General features: G+C 40.7%; 1 protein-coding gene across 1 annotated transcript; it reads right to left on the reverse strand.

Annotated features, from left to right (window-relative positions):
* Positions 1-255: 255 nt before the first annotated feature.
* Positions 256-17,137, reverse strand: LOC149046017 (uncharacterized). Its single transcript, XM_089206343.1, has 3 exons — positions 16,965-17,137; positions 1,520-10,910; positions 256-1,172 (listed from the first exon to the last, which is right to left on the reverse strand). The coding sequence occupies exons 2-3, from the start codon at positions 10,873-10,875 to the stop codon at positions 1,106-1,108; spliced, it is 9,423 nt and encodes a 3,140-aa protein (XP_089062469.1). The 5' UTR covers positions 10,876-10,910; positions 16,965-17,137; the 3' UTR covers positions 256-1,105.
* Positions 17,138-18,854: the final 1,717 nt, after the last annotated feature.

Below are 18,854 nucleotides of genomic sequence, written 5' to 3' on the forward strand. Positions count from 1 at the left end.
ATCAGGATATATTTTGAAAGAGGAGTGGTTGACAAGGATCTTTTAAGATGCTACATCAAATTTATTCCTCAAATATTGAAGATTTTGTTAACTAAACCTTACAAAAGGCTTTGAAAAAAAATTAAACCAGATTCTAGTGGTTTGTTTTATACCTAAACTACTGTTTTAACTTTACTGATTTCGCTTAACTTTAAAGCCTTACTTACGTCAACGTTTTTCTGTGCTTATTATGTTGGACATAAAATTTTTGCGTTGTTCAGTTGAAGGTTTCTTTATTCTTCTCTTTCTTACATACAACTTATTACTTCGGGACTAACTCAGATCTAACAAGGAAAGTGTGGGTCTCCGCTTATAGAAGGGACGCTTACTGAGCTGCCAATCTCTAACCTTCGTCATTCTTTTACACTTAACTAGCGAATCACGTTAAGCTACGAAGAGCGGAGTTCGCATACTAAGTAGATACCTTCGAGATGTTTACGCTTTACAAAATCATTTTCTTCCTTAAATTTCTTAGTCTTACAGTCAAGGTTGGTCATAACTAAAACAAGATTGATAATATAAAAATTGTGATGAACTTACTAACAGAATTAGAATCATACCTGAAAATATATCTCAAGAGGAAATACTCCTCGAAGACTGTTACATAACAGCACAATAAACAGAAAATTCGGAGAAGAAAGGGCGTACCCAAGGTACAGCCCCTAAAAGAGCTACGTGCTATTCGTATAAATTACTTGATTAAAATTCAGTGCGGAGGATGAAGAGTACTACTTGTTTACACCTTAAGTCACCTTTGAGAAAAAGAGATGTCGAGCGTGCTAAATTATACCTGTAAGATAAGACCGCCAAAAGGAATAAGAAATGATCAACTGGCTTATTATAATTTTTACTGAATGGCTTATGCTAATATACTATTTCCATTCATTTCCAACGTTTAAATAAGTAAAAAAAAAAACTGGATAGATACAAATTTTGTCTTTTAACAATATTGAAAAAGAAAGCACAAAAAATTGAAGTCGATCTAATTTGGGAAAGCTCCTTTTTTAATTTCAATGAAATACCGGATAAAGTATGTTCTCTACTTTGCTCTATTCAATTTATGCATCTAAAAGTCTTTTGGCTCTGTTTCCTTCGAGTGATTCTCATTATTTACACTGTCGGGGTCTCTTTCTCTGTAAAAAAAAGTGAAAAAAAACAGCAATTTATTATTAACTCGATTAATATTTTGGATATGAAGCAAATACAATTATACCAAGCTTAATATCTAAAAATATAAATGGTTAGCACTTGTATGTGATTGGCAGAGAGGCCCTTTCGAGATTCTATATTTACACCAGAGAGCGTCGATAGTAACTCTCGGAAAAGAAAAGAAAAAAAATATATGTATATGGATATATACCGAACTACCCTTGATGGTAACAAAGGACCCCCGCCGACAGTCACCGACCAGTAAATCACAGCTACCTTCACATCTAGTTAGACTTTAATTTGTGAAATATCTTTTCGGACTGAGTCTTACCTCTGCTTGTCAAACCCGAGTCTCACATCATCTCCAATCAGCGTAAACGAAGCCCACTCAGACACTCTGGCAGACTTGCTTTTTCTCATCCACTTCATGGCCTGATGGAGGGATTCACTGGCACTTTCTCCCTCTACAAGTTGTTCGTAGAACCGACTCATCAACTGCTCTGTTGCTGAGTCTGAAATGGCCCACAGCGCAACCAACACCGAGCGAGCACCGGATCCTAAGAACGCACGGGCAATTCCTATAACTCCCTCGGCTCTAATGTCACCTCTTCCACTGTGACAGCAGCTAAGTACCACCAGTTTAGCTCTGACTTTCACTCGTGATACATCAGCCATCGTCAACATGTAATCTTCATGTGGTAAGATAGCGTTTCGCCTGTTGGAAGTACTAGGGATGGGGGAGAGGGCAATTTCTCCCCTTTCGGCGTCACCATGGGCAGCAAAATGAATGAGGCTCACTAAACTTATGCGCTCAAGCACCGCCTGCTTCGTTGCTTCTTCTCCTACCAGAGGCGGAACACCCACCAGTCGTCCGACCATCTCCGCTTCCTTTCTTGCACCTGGCAATGACGGCAGCCAATTAACCTTAGGGTTGCCTATTATCAAGGCACCAGTGTTGCTGTGATAGTCCTCAGGGCTATCTTGAATAATCTTGAGTGTTGTCAAAGAAGGAATGACACGGATCCTATGAGTCTCCGAGAGGTATTCGGCTCCCTCCTTTTCACTCAGTGCAGCAAAGGGAACTTTGTACAAACTGCGGTCAGGAACGATGATGACTTCAAGCTCCTCAAGCAAATCATAAACGGGAGTAATAAACATTTTGTAACACAGAAATAGACTTGAAATCACTTTCTCGTCCTCATCCTCGTCCTCGTCCTCCTCCACGAGTCGCAATCTTGTTGAACTCTTCTTTGCGGGGGAGAGAGGTCGCAATTTAACCATATTTAAAGACCGATCTTCACAATCCTTAGTGGGCAAAATACCAAGACTCCGGAAATTATCATCCAAAAATTTACTCAAAGGCAAATCTTTGGGCAACCCAGCCTGAACTAGGTTCTCTTCTACTGATATTCTTCTATAGTGAAGGACTTCACTTGTCTTTAAGATCCACAAATGCAGATGATTGTGAAAATAAGAAATGTACAGACAAGTACAGTTATTTTTCTTTCTAAAAATGTTCTCAAAGCCAAACCAAGATTGTGGATTAGCAGAGATGTGCGTTCCAACCGAGTACTTCTCTACCATTAAGTCTGATAGGCCTCTAGCTCGACCCAACTCCTCAACATAAAGAGCATCCCGAGCATTTCCGGTGTCACAAAGCAAACTACAAAGCCGCTTGTAGGGAAATATTCCTGAGTTCTCCAGAAGTGATGTTTTGAACTGATCATTGGCCCCTAAGAAATATCTTAGCTCCTCATACTTTTCAATGCAGAGATGAAGATACGAACGGGCTTCTTTTTTTTTATCTTGCGACAAATACAAAATGGCGTAACTGTGAAGAATTTCGAACTCTCCTCTTCTATTTCCAATATCTCTGGATATCGATAAAGCTTTCTCTAAGCATACTTCTGAGGCTTCATAATCTCCCATAGCTCTACACACACGTCCAAAGTTTGCAAGATCTGCTACTTTCCCTTCTTTATCACCAATTTCGGTTCTGATGACAAGTGCTTTTTGGAGATACTCTTTAGCCTTGTCGTATTGCCCGAGCGACTGAAGCACAGCACCTAGGTTTCCGTAGTCAGTTGCCTCTCCGTTTCTGTCACCAATTTCAGTTCTGATGACAAGCGCCTTTTGGAGATACTCTTGAGCCTTGTCGTATTGCCCGAGCGACATAAACACAGTACCAAGGTTACCGTAGTCCGATGCCTCTCCTTCTCTGTCACCAATTTCAGTTCTGATGATAAGCGCTCTTTGGAGATACTCTTCAGCTTTGTCGTATTGCCCGAGCGACTCAAACAAATTACCAAGATTTCCGTAGTCAGTTGCCTCTCCTTCTCTGTCACCAATTTCAGTTCTGATGACAAGCGCCTTTTGGAGATACTCTTGAGCCTTGTCGTATTGGCCGAGCGACTGAAACACAGTACCTAGGTTACCGTAGTCCGATGCCTCTCCTTCTCTGTCACCAATTTCAGTTCTGATGAGAAGCGCCTTTTGGAGATACTCTCTAGCCTTGGCGTATTGTCCGAGCGACTGAAACACAGTACCTAGGTTTCCATAACATGTTGCTTTCCCATTTCTGTCGCCAATTTCAGTTTTGATGACACGCGCTCTTTGGAGATACTCTTCAGCTTTGTCGTATTGCCCGAGCGACTGAAACAAATTACCAAGATTTCCGTAGTCAGTTGCCTCTCCTTCTCTGTCACCAATTTCAGTTCTGATGACAAGCGCCTTTTGGAGATACTCTCTAGCCTTGGCGTATTGTCCGAGCGACTGAAACACAGTACCTAGGTTTCCATAACATGTTGCTTTCCCATTTCTGTCGCCAATTTCAGTTTTGATGACAAGCGCTCTTTGGAGATACTCTTCAGCTTTGTCGTATTGCCCGAGCGACTGAAACAAATTACCAAGATTTCCGTAGTCAGTTGCCTCTCCGTTTCTGTCACCAATTTCAGTTCTGATGACAAGCGCCTTTTGGAGATACTCTTGAGCCTTGTCGTATTGGCCAAGCGACATAAACACAGTACCTAGGTTACCGTAGTCCGATGCCTCTCCTTCTCTGTCACCAATTTCAGTTCTGATGACAAGCGCCTTTTGGAGATACTCTCTAGCCTTGGCGTATTGTCCGAGCGACTGAAACACAGTACCTAGGTTTCCATAACATGTTGCTTTCCCATTTCTGTCGCCAATTTCAGTTTTGATGACAAGCGCTCTTTGGAGATACTCTTCAGCTTTGTCGTATTGCCCGAGCGACTCAAACAAATTACCAAGATTACCGTAGTCAGTTGCCTCTCCTTTTCTGTCACCAATTTCAGTTCTGATGACAAGCGCCTTTTGGAGATACTCTTGAGCCTTGTCGTATTGGCCGAGCGACTGAAACACAGTACCAAGGTTACCGTAGTCAGTTGCCTCTCCTTTTCTGTCACTAATTTCAGTTCTGATGATAATCGCTCTTTGGAGATACTCTTCAGCTTTGTCGTATTGCCCGAGCGACTGAAACAAATTACCAAGATTTCCGTAGTCAGTTGCCTCTCCTTCTCTGTCACCAATTTCAGTTCTGATGTCAAGCGCCTTTTGGAGATACTCTCTAGCCTTGGCGTATTGTCCGAGCGAGTGAAACACAGTTCCTAGGTTTCCGTAGTCAGTTGCCTCTCCTTCTCTGTCACCAATTTCAGTTCTGATGACAAGCGCCTTTTGGAGATACTCTTGAGCCTTGTCGTATTGTCCGAGCGACTGAAACACCGTACCTAGGTTTCCATAACATGTTGCTTTCCCATTTCTGTCGCCAATTTCAGTTTCGATGACAAGCGCTCTTTGTAGATACTCTTCAGCTTTGTCGTATTGCCCGAGCGACTCAAACAAATTACCAAGATTTCCGTAGTCAGTTGCCTCTCCGTTTCTGTCACCAATTTCAGTTCTGATGACAAGTGCCTTGTCGAGATACTCTCTAGCCTTGGCGTATTGTCCGAGCGAGTGAAACACAGTTCCTAGGTTTCCATAACATGTTGCTTTCCCATATCTGTCGCCAATTTCAGTTTTGATGATAAGGGCTCTTTGGACATACTCTTCAGCTTTGTCGTATTGCCCGAGCGACTCAAACAAATTACCAAGATTTCCGTAGTCAGTTGCCTCTCCTTCTCTGTCACCAATTTCAGTTCTGATGACAAGCGCCTTTTGGAGATACTCTTGAGCCTTGTCGTATTGGCCGAGCGACTGAAACACAGTACCTAGGTTACCGTAGTCCGATGCCTCTCCTTCTCTGTCACCAATTTCAGTTCTGATGACAAGCGCCTTTTGGAGATACTCTCTAGCCTTGGCGTATTGTCCGAGCGATTGAAACACAGTACCTAGGTTTCCATAACATGTTGCTTTCCCATTTCTGTCGCCAATTTCAGTTTTGATGACAAGCGCTCTTTGGAGATACTCTTCAGCTTTGTCGTATTGCCCGAGCGACTGAAACAAATTACCAAGATTTCCGTAGTCAGTTGCCTCTCCTTCTCTGTCACCAATTTCAGTTCTGATGACAAGCGCCTTTTGGATATACTCTTGAGCCTTGTCGTATTGGCTGAGCGACATAAACACAGTACCCAGGTTACCGTAGTCCGATGCCTCTCCTTCTCTGTCACCAATTTCAGTTCTGATGATAAGCGCTCTTTGGAGATACTCTTCAGCTTTGTCGTATTGCCCGAGCGACTCAAACAAATTACCAAGATTTCCGTAGTCAGTTGCCTCTCCTTCTCTGTCACCAATTTCAGTTCTGATGACAAGCGCCTTTTGGATATACTCTTGAGCCTTGTCGTATTGGCTGAGCGACATAAACACAGTACCCAGGTTACCGTAGTCCGATGCCTCTCCTTCTCTGTCACCAATTTCAGTTCTGATGATAAGCGCTCTTTGGAGATACTCTTCAGCTTTGTCGTATTGCCCGAGCGACTCAAACAAATTACCAAGATTTCCGTAGTCAGTTGCCTCTCCTTCTCTGTCACCAATTTCAGTTCTGATGACAAGCGCCTTTTGGAGATACTCTTGAGCCTTGTCGTATTGTCCGAGCGACTGAAACACAGTACCTAGGTTTCCATAACATGTTGCTTTCCCATTTCTGTCGCCAATTTCAGTTTTGATGACAAGCGCTCTTTGGAGATACTCTTCAGCTTTGTCGTATTGCCCGAGCGACTCAAACAAATTACCAAGATTTCCGTAGTCAGTTGCCTCTCCGTTTCTGTCACCAATTTCAGTTCTGATGACAAGTGCCTTGTCGAGATACTCTCTAGCCTTGGCGTATTGTCCGAGCGAGTGAAACACAGTTCCTAGGTTTCCATAACATGTTGCTTTCCCATTTCTGTCGCCAATTTCAGTTTTGATGATAGGGGCTTTTTGGAGATACTCTTCAGCTTTGTCGTATTGCCCGAGCGACTCAAACAAATTACCAAGATTTCCGTAGTCAGTTGCCTCTCCTTCTCTGTCACCAATTTCAGTTCTGATGACAAGCGCCTTTTGGAGATACTCTTGAGCCTTGTCGTATTGGCCGAGCGACTGAAACACAGTACCTAGGTTACCGTAGTCCGATGCCTCTCCTTCTCTGTCACCAATTTCAGTTCTGATGACAAGCGCCTTTTGGAGATACTCTCTAGCCTTGGCGTATTGTCCGAGCGATTGAAACACAGTACCTAGGTTTCCATAACATGTTGCTTTCCCATTTCTGTCGCCAATTTCAGTTTTGATGACAAGCGCTCTTTGGAGATACTCTTCAGCTTTGTCGTATTGCCCGAGCGACTGAAACAAATTACCAAGATTTCCGTAGTCAGTTGCCTCTCCTTCTCTGTCACCAATTTCAGTTCTGATGACAAGCGCCTTTTGGATATACTCTTGAGCCTTGTCGTATTGGCTGAGCGACATAAACACAGTACCAAGGTTACCGTAGTCCGATGCCTCTCCTTCTCTGTCACCAATTTCAGTTCTGATGATAAGCGCTCTTTGGAGATACTCTTCAGCTTTGTCGTATTGCCCGAGCGACTCAAACAAATTACCAAGATTTCCGTAGTCAGTTGCCTCTCCTTCTCTGTCACCAATTTCAGTTCTGATGACAAGCGCCTTTTGGATATACTCTTGAGCCTTGTCGTATTGGCTGAGCGACATAAACACAGTACCCAGGTTACCGTAGTCCGATGCCTCTCCTTCTCTGTCACCAATTTCAGTTCTGATGATAAGCGCTCTTTGGAGATACTCTTCAGCTTTGTCGTATTGCCCGAGCGACTCAAACAAATTACCAAGATTTCCGTAGTCAGTTGCCTCTCCTTCTCTGTCACCAATTTCAGTTCTGATGACAAGCGCCTTTTGGAGATACTCTTGAGCCTTGTCGTATTGTCCGAGCGACTGAAACACAGTACCTAGGTTTCCATAACATGTTGCTTTCCCATTTCTGTCGCCAATTTCAGTTTTGATGACAAGCGCTCTTTGGAGATACTCTTCAGCTTTGTCGTATTGCCCGAGCGACTCAAACAAATTACCAAGATTTCCGTAGTCAGTTGCCTCTCCGTTTCTGTCACCAATTTCAGTTCTGATGACAAGTGCCTTGTCGAGATACTCTCTAGCCTTGGCGTATTGTCCGAGCGAGTGAAACACAGTTCCTAGGTTTCCATAACATGTTGCTTTCCCATTTCTGTCGCCAATTTCAGTTTTGATGATAAGGGCTTTTTGGAGATACTCTTCAGCTTTGTCGTATTGCCCGAGCGACTCAAACAAATTACCAAGATTTCCGTAGTCAGTTGCCTCTCCTTCTCTGTCACCAATTTCAGTTCTGATGACAAGCGCCTTTTGGAGATACTCTTGAGCCTTGTCGTATTGGCCGAGCGACTGAAACACAGTACCTAGGTTACCGTAGTCCGATGCCTCTCCTTCTCTGTCACCAATTTCAGTTCTGATGAGAAGCGCCTTTTGGAGATACTCTCTAGCCTTGGCGTATTGTCCGAGCGACTGAAACACAGTACCTAGGTTTCCATAACATGTTGCTTTCCCATTTCTGTCGCCAATTTCAGTTTTGATGATAAGGGCTCTTTGGAGATACTCTTCAGCTTTGTCGTATTGCCCGAGCGACTGAAACAAATTACCAAGATTTCCGTAGTCAGTTGCCTCTCCTTTTCTGTCACCAATTTCAGTTCTGATGACAAGCGCCTTTTGGAGATACTCTTGAGCCTTGTCGTATTGGCTGAGCGACATAAACACAGTACCAAGGTTACCGTAGTCCGATGCCTCTCCTTCTCTGTCACCAATTTCAGTTCTGATGATAAGCGCTCTTTGGAGATACTCTTCAGCTTTGTCGTATTGCCCGAGCGACTGAAACAAATTACCAAGATTTCCGTAGTCAGTTGCCTCTCCTTTTCTGTCACCAATTTCAGTTCTGATGACAAGCGCCTTTTGGAGATACTCTTGAGCCTTGTCGTATTGGCTGAGCGACATAAACACAGTACCAAGGTTACCGTAGTCCGATGCCTCTCCTTCTCTGTCACCAATTTCAGTTCTGATGATAAGCGCTCTTTGGAGATACTCTTCAGCTTTGTCGTATTGCCCGAGCGACTGAAACAAATTACCAAGATTTCCGTAGTCAGTTGCCTCTCCTTCTCTGTCACCAATTTCAGTTCTGATGACAAGCGCCTTTTGGAGATATTCTTGAGCCTTGTCGTATTGTCCGAGCGACTGAAACATAGTACCTAGGTTTCCATAACATGTTGCTTTCCCATTTCTGTCGCCAATTTCAGTTTTGATGACAAGCGCTCTTTGGAGATACTCTTCAGCTTTGTCGTATTGCCCGAGCGACTGAAACAAATTACCAAGATTTCCGTAGTCAGTTGCCTCTCCGTTTCTGTCACCAATTTCAGTTCTGATGACAAGTGCCTTGTCGAGATACTCTCTAGCCTTGGCGTATTGTCCGAGCGACTGAAACACAGTACCTAGGTTTCCATAACATGTTGCTTTTCCATATCTGTCGCCAATTTCAGTTTTGATGATAAGGGCTTTTCGGAGATACTCTTCAGCTTTGTCGTATTGCCCGAGCGACTCAAACAAATAACCAAGATTTCCGTAGTCAGTTGCCTCTCCTTCTCTGTCACCAATTTCAGTTCTGATGACAAGCGCCTTTTGGAGATACTCTTGAGCCTTGTCGTATTGTCCGAGCGACTGAAACACAGTACCTAGGTTTCCATAACATGTTGCTTTCCCATTTCTGTCGCCAATTTCAGTTTTGATGACAAGCGCTCTTTGGAGATACTCTTCAGCTTTGTCGTATTGCCCGAGCGACTGAAACAAATTACCAAGATTTCCGTAGTCAGTTGCCTCTCCGTTTCTGTCACCAATTTCAGTTCTGATGACAAGTGCCTTGTCGAGATACTCTCTAGCCTTGGCGTATTGTCCGAGCGAGTGAAACACAGTTCCTAGGTTTCCATAACATGTTGCTTTTCCATATCTGTCGCCAATTTCAGTTTTGATGATAAGGGCTCTTTGGAGATACTCTTCAGCTTTGTCATATTGCCCGAGCGACTCAAACAAATTACCAAGATTTCCGTAGTCAGTTGCCTCTCCTTTTCTGTCACCAATTTCAGTTCTGATGACAAGCGCCTTTTGGAGATACTCTTTAGCCTTGTCGTATTGGCTGAGCGACATAAACACAGTACCAAGGTTACCGTAGTCCGATGCCTCTCCTTCTCTGTCACCAATTTCAGTTCTGATGATAAGCGCTCTTTGGAGATACTCTTCAGCTTTGTCGTATTGCCCGAGCGACTGAAACAAATTACCAAGATTTCCGTAGTCAGTTGCCTCTCCTTCTCTGTCACCAATTTCAGTTCTGATGACAAGCGCCTTTTGGAGATACTCTTGAGCCTTGTCGTATTGGCCGAGCGACATAAACACAGTATCACGGTTACCGTAGTCCGATGCCTCTCCTTCTCTGTCACCAATTTCAGTTCTGATGACAAGCGCCTTTTGGAGATACTCTCTAGCCTTGGCGTATTGTCCGAGCGACTGAAACACAGTACCTAGGTTTCCATAACATGTTGCTTTCCCATTTCTGTCGCCAATTTCAGTTTTGATGACAAGCGCTTTTTGTAGATACTCTTCAGCTTTGTCGTATTGCCCGAGCGACTCAAACAAATTACCAAGATTACCGTAGTCAGTTGCCTCTCCGTTTCTGTCACCAATTTCAGTTCTGATGACAAGCGCCTTTTGGAGATACTCTTGAGCCTTGTCGTATTGGCCGAGCGACATAAACACAGTACCAAGGTTACCGTAGTCAGTTGCTTCTCCTTCTCTGTCACCAATTTCAGTTCTGATGACAAGCGCCTTTTGGAGATACTCTCTAGCCTTGGCGTATTGTCCGAGCGACTGAAACACAGTACCTAGGTTTCCATAACATGATGCTTCTCCTCTCCTGTGGCCAATTTCGGTAGCTATAGCAAGGGCCCTCTCAAAATATTCCTTCGCCTTGGTTTTCGCCAAGTGTTTAAGCATAATTCCATACTTTATGTATAAGAGAAGCAGCATCTCGCTGAAAAGAACTATAAAGATGTCTTTGCTGTTTTGATCGGTGGTATTTAGCAAAATCAAACATTCCCTGCATATCTCAATAGCTTTCTGAATGCGATTTGAGTTGAGCAGGAAGAAGGAAACAAGTGAGGCGATGGTCATGAAAGCTATCATGGCTTCTGCTATTAGGTTTCCATTGCCATCCTCTCCTGTAATCATTGAAACATTATTTTTAGTAACGCAATACTAAATGATTCGATAATCTGGATTCATAATGAGTCACCACAAACCAGAACACACATGTTAAGTAACAAAAGCGGGCTTGGTCGATTTCACCTTGAAACTTTTTAGAATGAGCTGAAAGTGTTAGAATTCACTATATCGGCTTTAAAAATATATAATTGAAGAAGGGGCGTGGATAAGTACAACTGAAACACATTAACGGATCACATTCGGTGAAACTTTTAAAAATTAATTTGACCTGCACAGACTCTTTGAAACAGACTGTGTGACTGTCACGCTATGAAAGCCAGCTGTTATCCAAATGAACTTTGATCCAGCTGTTTCGTTTGTTCTTCTTATCAAGTTAAAAAAAAAATGACGCATGCTTGAGTTTGATTAACGATCGTATGTCGGGGGGTCGTGCCATCAATTAGGTGACTTTGAAAGGTTGCAGGCTTCTTAAAAAAACAAGAAGGATTGATAAACCTTTTACTACAACGTTCTGGGAACATTTGAAAATGTTGTTCTAGCAGTTTATCACCGGTTAACGAGCTTACTTATCTGAAGTATATGGCTGAAAACGAATCTATTCGTAACTGATAAGGATTATTGCCATGATTTGAGGTAACAGCGGTTTGACAAATTTGTAAATTCACAGGACAAAGATAAACAAAACAGCATTTATCTCAACTTTTGCTATGAGAACTTTCCCCTTGGATAGTTTCTATAAACAACAGTAATCAACGGGGTAAGTTTCTAAAGAAACTTTGGTGGGATATACAATATAATTTGATAATCTTGGGGAATGAATGTTGTTGTATTACCAGTATTCTGCAAAGGAACTAGCAAAGAGTGGTGTGCAGTATCAATATAATACTTCGTTTGCCATCTGCATTTCTACCAGCCGTCAGAACGTACGTACTTACAATAAAGCCTCTTGGGATCAAGCTACATGCATTCGAGTTTTAAGAACAACTCTCTGTTGGAATCAAACATCTTGGGAAATGAAAATTTTCAACCCCCTTTCTAATTTTGCATGCAGTAAGGCACTCAGAAGGGGATGCACAGAAATGCAGCACTCTTGTTGCCATGGTAACAACGGCTGCTTGTTCGAGGCCTGGGGCCTCATTTTCATACAAAAACGTAGCAAGAAAAGAGTGAAATGTTTATCTCTTTATCTCAAGCTAAATACATTATTATAAATTGGACAGGACAGGATAGGACTTGAAAAAAAAGTAATGTATGCATTTGCGATAGAGAAGTTACTTATTCCATATGTGACCGTAAAGTTAAAGCTAAAGTTAAGATAAAGTTACTCTAAAAAAAAACAGTAGACAGATAAAATTATTGATCGATAAAATTATTGACCTCGCAGCTGATCCTTTTGAAAGTGAAACGACGGAAACAATGAAAATTAGATAACAATTTTTCCTACATTCCTAAACTTCCCTCAGTAATGAGGCCAACCTATACCATGATTTTTAAGTGTTTTGTTTCACGGAAGAGATCAACAACTTTCAACACATCTTGAGTAATGTAAGAGCCACACGATACGATTCTGCACCTTTTTGATCTTTTAGAATATCAAATATCATTGATGAATAAAGTTGACTTTCCTGGTCAGTAAAAGTTACAAAATAATACATGGTTGCTTGTGGATATGAAATTTTTCTTCTCGTGTTCAACTCGAAATCTCACTCGTGAGCTACGTAGTTAAACACCCGAAGAGAAATTCCATATCCACGCGCGCCCATGCATTATTCTCTATGTAATCCTCTTTTTCCCACTTTTATGCAGGCATACACCATGAGTTTGTTAAATAGCACCAGAAAAATCTCTAGGTTTTTAACCAAAGTTGTTTGGGTTTATTTTATAGCCTAACAAAGTAATCAAACCAAATTGATGTTTGAGGTTCGAAGCTCACATCCATCGTAAAAGTAAGCGTTCAGCTGATCAAAAACACTATGACAAGATTAAAGTAATCGGTCAAGTAACGTTCTGCTCCTCACCAGAAATACACTATCTTTCCTCGTGAGCTCTCAGCGTGATAGGCTGACTTATCTTCTTACAGAAGACTGGTGCTTTAACAAAAAGTGAACGAGGTCAAGTTTATTACTAATGCAAATTACGGCCACTGGAAAACTACGAACTCTTGCATCGCAATTATCCTAATGACATCAGCAATGAAATAAATATATTTGCTTAATTACGTAATTGGGAAAACAATCAGTTTCTGCAATTACGGTTATTGACAACGTGATATGCAAACATAAAAATCGGAAAAGCATTCATAAGGCTTTCCTACCAGAGCTTACTTCTCTAGAGTGACTGAATACTTTTAGATAACAAAACCCGAGTACCTAAGTTTCCCAAACATTCCGAAACTTGCGCTTTCACAGTTTTTCAGGGTATTCCGATGTTTTGGGCATCCAGATCACTTCTGTTTTGGGTATTCCCTCTTGGCTATTACTTTGAAAGTGAAACGGCAAAAATAATAGGGTACATGGAAAAGAAAAAGATCTAACTGGCAGAACAATAACTCAGCACGCGCGTTTTAAGATTTTTCACATTTCTTAACCGTCCTATGCAAAACAATTCACCACGATTTGCGTCGTCTGAGAACCGAAACCGCGACGGCAAATTATTTTAATTTCCATTTGGAACTCAACGCTTCTTTTATACGTTATGCTGAAGTTGAGGTGTGGTGCCGTATGAGACGGCAAATAAATGCAGCCATTTTTAAAATTCTAATTAAAGGCAGAAATTCATTTTTAAATCGAAGTCTTCCTTGCATTAACTGCTTTATTTTTCTCCAATCATTCTGTACAGTTAAAATCGGACAGTGTAATCTGACAGTTGGCTGTAATCGGACAGTTGCAATTGAAGAAGCATTATACTAAGTCCACTCAGCTAAATCCACCAATCACAGAATTAATTACAATAACCATAGCAACAACCACTTATCTTGAAAAAAGAAAACTGGTGAATTTCAAAAATGGAGTAATTTTTTCTTTTTCACGTTGTCTCTACCGGAGATGTTTGTCTTGTTTACGGAAATTTTTAATCACTCGGTATGTTTACAGACCGAATTGGATTCCCCTTGACCCTATTACCATAATCAATCATAAAGTTGCAATTTATTCGATTGTAATTGGTTTAAAAAACTTCCATCATCCACTAATTCACTTGCCAAGTCGTCATCGGACAGTTTGTTATTCAAAAAGTTTGTTATCGAACAGTTCAATAAGTTAATCACATTCAAAGCGGCAGTTTAAATCAACCAATCAAACAATTTACGCCTCCTTTCTAAGTCTTTTAATGCAAATTTTCTTTCTTTTCTTTCGTAACCTGGCTGTATTTCTTCTCTCAGAAAGTGTAATTTTCATGATTAATTGGTAAGAAGACTTTGTCCAATTCAGTCTGAAATCGTACACGTGATAAACAAATCGGACTTCCGCTGCGCGGTCGTCCGACTTTTTCATCACTCCTGTGATTACAGACTCCACTCAGTCTTATTACAATTACATATATAATCATAGTGAATTCAAGGAAGTTGCTTTGTTGTTGTTGCTGATGAGAAACCGGGTTTTTACAAGTAATGAGCTCATTTATCTGGCGAATGTCCTTGAAAACAAATATTTTCATGGCAGGTGATCTATTCAGTTAGATTTTAAAACCATTTTTAAACCAGAGTCTGTTTCTTTCTTTAACAACTTAAAATATATGTAAAATCCTAGCTGAAATTCTAATATTAGTCTAGTTCACAAAGTTTGATGGCCGGCATTTAACTGTGATTGTTTTGTTGTTCAGATGAGAACGCAAACATTCAGAACACCCTGAGGGTTTATTTTTAGATATTAAACCATTCTCTACGGCTGTTTCTTTTAATTTTAACACCTTAAAATCGTTTGTTTGTAAACCCTCAGCTGACACTTTGATACAAATACAATTCACAAAAGTTTGCCTGATGGCCGGCATTTTAACTTTAATTTTGAACTAATGTTCTTAACGCGCAGCTAAGCGAAGCATAGAAACAGGTTTCTACGTAGACTCCAATATGTAAATGTGCCACCAGCTTACTCGCTCACTGACCCATTCAGGTGTAGACACTATTGGGAATAATGAACTTTGATCTAGTTTTTTATGATCCAAAAAGAACTTTTGGATTTACTCATCACTTGGGGAAACTCAAAAGCTTCCCTCCCCCCCCCCCCCCCCCTCAGTCACTTATTTCTCCAAAGGCAACTTGTTAATATTTTCAGCGATTTCGGAGTGCTTTTATTGCGTAGCTTGACAATTAGACAACGATAATATTTCTGGAAAACGAAAGCCCCTCAGAAATCAGTACTCTACTTTCGAAAAAAAAACACACAAAACAAATGTTAATTCAGCCGCAGGCAAATCAATTATTTTTCATTGCGAGTATTCAAAGAAGCAGGCAAGGAATATAGTCATCAGTATAATATCTAGTTTCCCTTTTCTTAGATTTTTGCGTGTTACTTCGTGGTGATCAGTGGTGACCATATATTGACTACTGACTCAAAGTAGTATTCAATGAGTTTTAAGCGTTAACAGTCTAAGCCCGACAAGAAAGATACACCTTAATTAGTACTACAGCGTTCTAGAAACCTTACTGACATTGTGCAATATGGCAACATTCGAAAACATTGTTTTAGTAATTTATAACCAGGCAATGAGCTTACTTATCAAACCAATGCTGCTGGAAACGAACCTTTTCATAGCTGATGACGATGATTGGTAAGATGTGAAGCCACTAAGGTTTAACGAAGTCGCTTTGAAACAACTTCATTCACTTCGCTCGCGATTTTTGCATAACATTACATGACTTGATAGGCACAGGAAAAATGTCAACAAAACAACATTCATTTTGGGAGGGTCTCAATGGGGTCATCTTCCTTCGTGAGCACGTGGTGTCATAAACTGACCTCTTTTCTTATGCGAAACCTTGGTACTTTCACAAAATGCGAGCAAGGTCACGTGAGTTACCAGTGAAAATTATGGACACTGGAAAACCACGAACTGTAACACTGCGAATATCCTCTGACTGCAAATATCCTCTGCGAATCTGACTTCAGTAAAGGAAAGTACGCATTATGAATAATGATGTAAGACTGATTTTAGCTTTTGATCACATGATTGTAGAGACCATTAGTTTCTCAAGTTAAACAATGCTTAACAGGCATAGCTAATGAGGTTGAAATATATTGTATAAAACCATAAAGGTTTGAAGAAAGCAATTTAACAGTGGAAATATGAAGCATCCGTTCAACGGAAAAGTACGTTTTTACTATGTATGTAATCACGATGAATTTAAACAAGTTTCAGTTTCTCTAAGAAAATTAAAACATCTCTCTTCGTGAGCGCGCAGCGTCATGACTTATCTTCTTATGTGAGACTGGCACTTTAACAGACAAAGAAACAGATTATGGCCTTAGGAAAATATTTACCGTAGTACCCGCGGTCAGTAACCAAAGATTTAAGTGAAGGGTATCTCGACCATGAAACGCTTGTGTACAAGTAAGAAACGGAAATTCTATTCTAATTTATCGCGATCTCTAAATCGTTCGTTGAACTCTCCTGAAACAAAGTCTAGTTAATAGCTAATGCAGATCATAACCACTGGAAAACCACGTAATGAGGCAGCACGAAATTCCTTCAGCGAGGGCAGTCCACAACATAAATAGAGGTCTCATTTTAGTTTTATGATCATCAATTTCTCAAATTGCACGACACTCAATAACCTTAGTTAATGAGGATAAATCATATGGTATGAAGCCACAGAGATTTGAAAAATAGGCCGTAGAACGAATTTATCGGACCGTGGTAGCGATTCAATCGCCCCATAAACCGCTTTACGAAGGGCTTACGCTCGAAATGAGACATAACTAAATATGACAAAACACAAGGATCGAAAAAGTCGTTACCAGGCTTTGCCATTAGTGCTTTACCTCCCTACAGTTACTGAATAACTAAAGCTGATAAAAACCGAGTGACAAGAAAAGATTTTCAATCGCACTTACCAAGATGTTGACAATGTGGCTGATGCTTTGAAAATGAAACGACAAAAATAACGAATTACGGTCGGGACGTTTCTCAACCTTCCGAACTTCCGCTGTCACAGTGTTTTGGGTATCCAGATCTCTTGTTTTTGAGGTTACTCCCTTCCCATCTCTAGGCTAATTGAAATAAAAACGAAAAGTTTCAATTGCATAATTTTTTTTCGTGTGCTCGTATTCCCGTCTATCGCGTCCTATTTAGGTTGAAATTTTTAACAGTTAGTGATCATATGATAAAATGCTTATTGATATGAGTTTGGTTTGGCTCTCGTTCATGAAGCAAGGACTTCGCTGCGCTCGGTCCGTAGGTCATGAGCCCGAGCCAAGTATTAGTTCCCGTCCGGCCCTACCACTCAATCAATAAGTACACAGTATTTTGGTTTTTTACGTCACAATTTTTATCACTAATGATGTTATTGAACATGAGAAATGAAAAGTGTTCTTCTTTTTTTATTCTTTTTTAAATAGGGAGCGTCAGGCTCATGTGTTGACCTATTTGGAAGATTTGATTTTCATCATAAGATCGATCAAAGTATAACCTAAGTTTCTTTCTTTGAACGGTAAGCTACATGTGCGTGATAATCGACTCCTTGTCTTCGTGAACTTTTCACTTTAGTGGGTATGATTTGCGTGATCGAGGCCAAAAATGCTAAAAAAACTGAGTGACTATATATCGGTCTGGCACGTCACACTTTACTAAGCATGAAAAATGAAACATTTACTATGAAACGTCAGGCTTAAGTGTTCATCCCTTTTAGAACGCTTGGATTTGCATGCATCACGAGATCGATCAGATCGAGAGTAAAAATAAAGCTTCTGTCTTTAAAGGGTGTGCTATCTGTGCGTGAAAACTGGCCCGTTGTACTCATGAACTTTTCGTTTTCTTGCGAGTGGGATTTGCATGATCGAAGACTAAATTAGTAACTGTTATAACGCATGCAAAAACGGACGGAATGGATCGGGAATTTGCCCGAGAATAACTACATCGCTTGTCTTACCTTGGAATACAGTGACTGAAATATTGCAACAAGCAAATGACATCTGGGAGAGGAGGTAGCTTGACTTTCAGTGATAAACAATAGTCAAGAGGAGAGAGGTGGGGGAAATGGACTGCAATACAATTACGTTGTAGGATCCGTGCATCCAGAAGGCACTTTCCTAAAAAACTCGCAACAGAATTTCCCGCTGCTTTTACCTTTTCGTTTCCTCTTTTCCTCAGAAAATTACAAGAAAATTGCCATTAGAGGGCACTAACACCAAGTCTTCATTTGAATGAAAAAAATTCATGATGGCTAATTTTCTTCCTTGTCTTCGAAAAATAACAAATAATTACAAGCTTGCCTCCCGTTTAATTTAGAATTGATGTCAACATTACCTGATTTCCCAAATTCGGGGAAACTTCGTTTTCTAAGGTACCACGGTCATAGCCAAACAAGTCGCATTTGAGAATTATGGGCTCAGTATAGTAGAAGAAGGGTCTCAATGGGGTGATGGCTTTTACGGCTAACCATCAAAATTTTGGCTATTTAGTACGAATAATGGTTAATATCATTGTAAATGATGTTAACCATTATGTGAATTGTCCAATAGCTTGAGACTAGCTTACTTTAGTTAAGCTTCTGCCTAAAATTGTACCTTGTGAGGTTCCTAAAAAGATTTAGATGCTTAGATGGGTCATTTTTACAACAGTAATTAATTTAATTAGAAAACAAACATACAGGCTGTAATTCTTCGAAAAATTCACTAACTAGCTTAAAGGCCAATTTCCAACCTTGATGCAACGAGGTCGTTTGTTTTTGTTTTGAACCACCGCTTTTGTTTAAATAGTGCCTCTGATTGGTCAGTTATTTTAAC

Source organism: Pocillopora damicornis, chromosome 5, assembly GCF_964200805.1.
Source record: "Pocillopora damicornis chromosome 5, jaPocDami1.2, whole genome shotgun sequence".
NCBI classification, from domain to species: Eukaryota; Metazoa; Cnidaria; class Anthozoa; order Scleractinia; family Pocilloporidae; genus Pocillopora; species Pocillopora damicornis.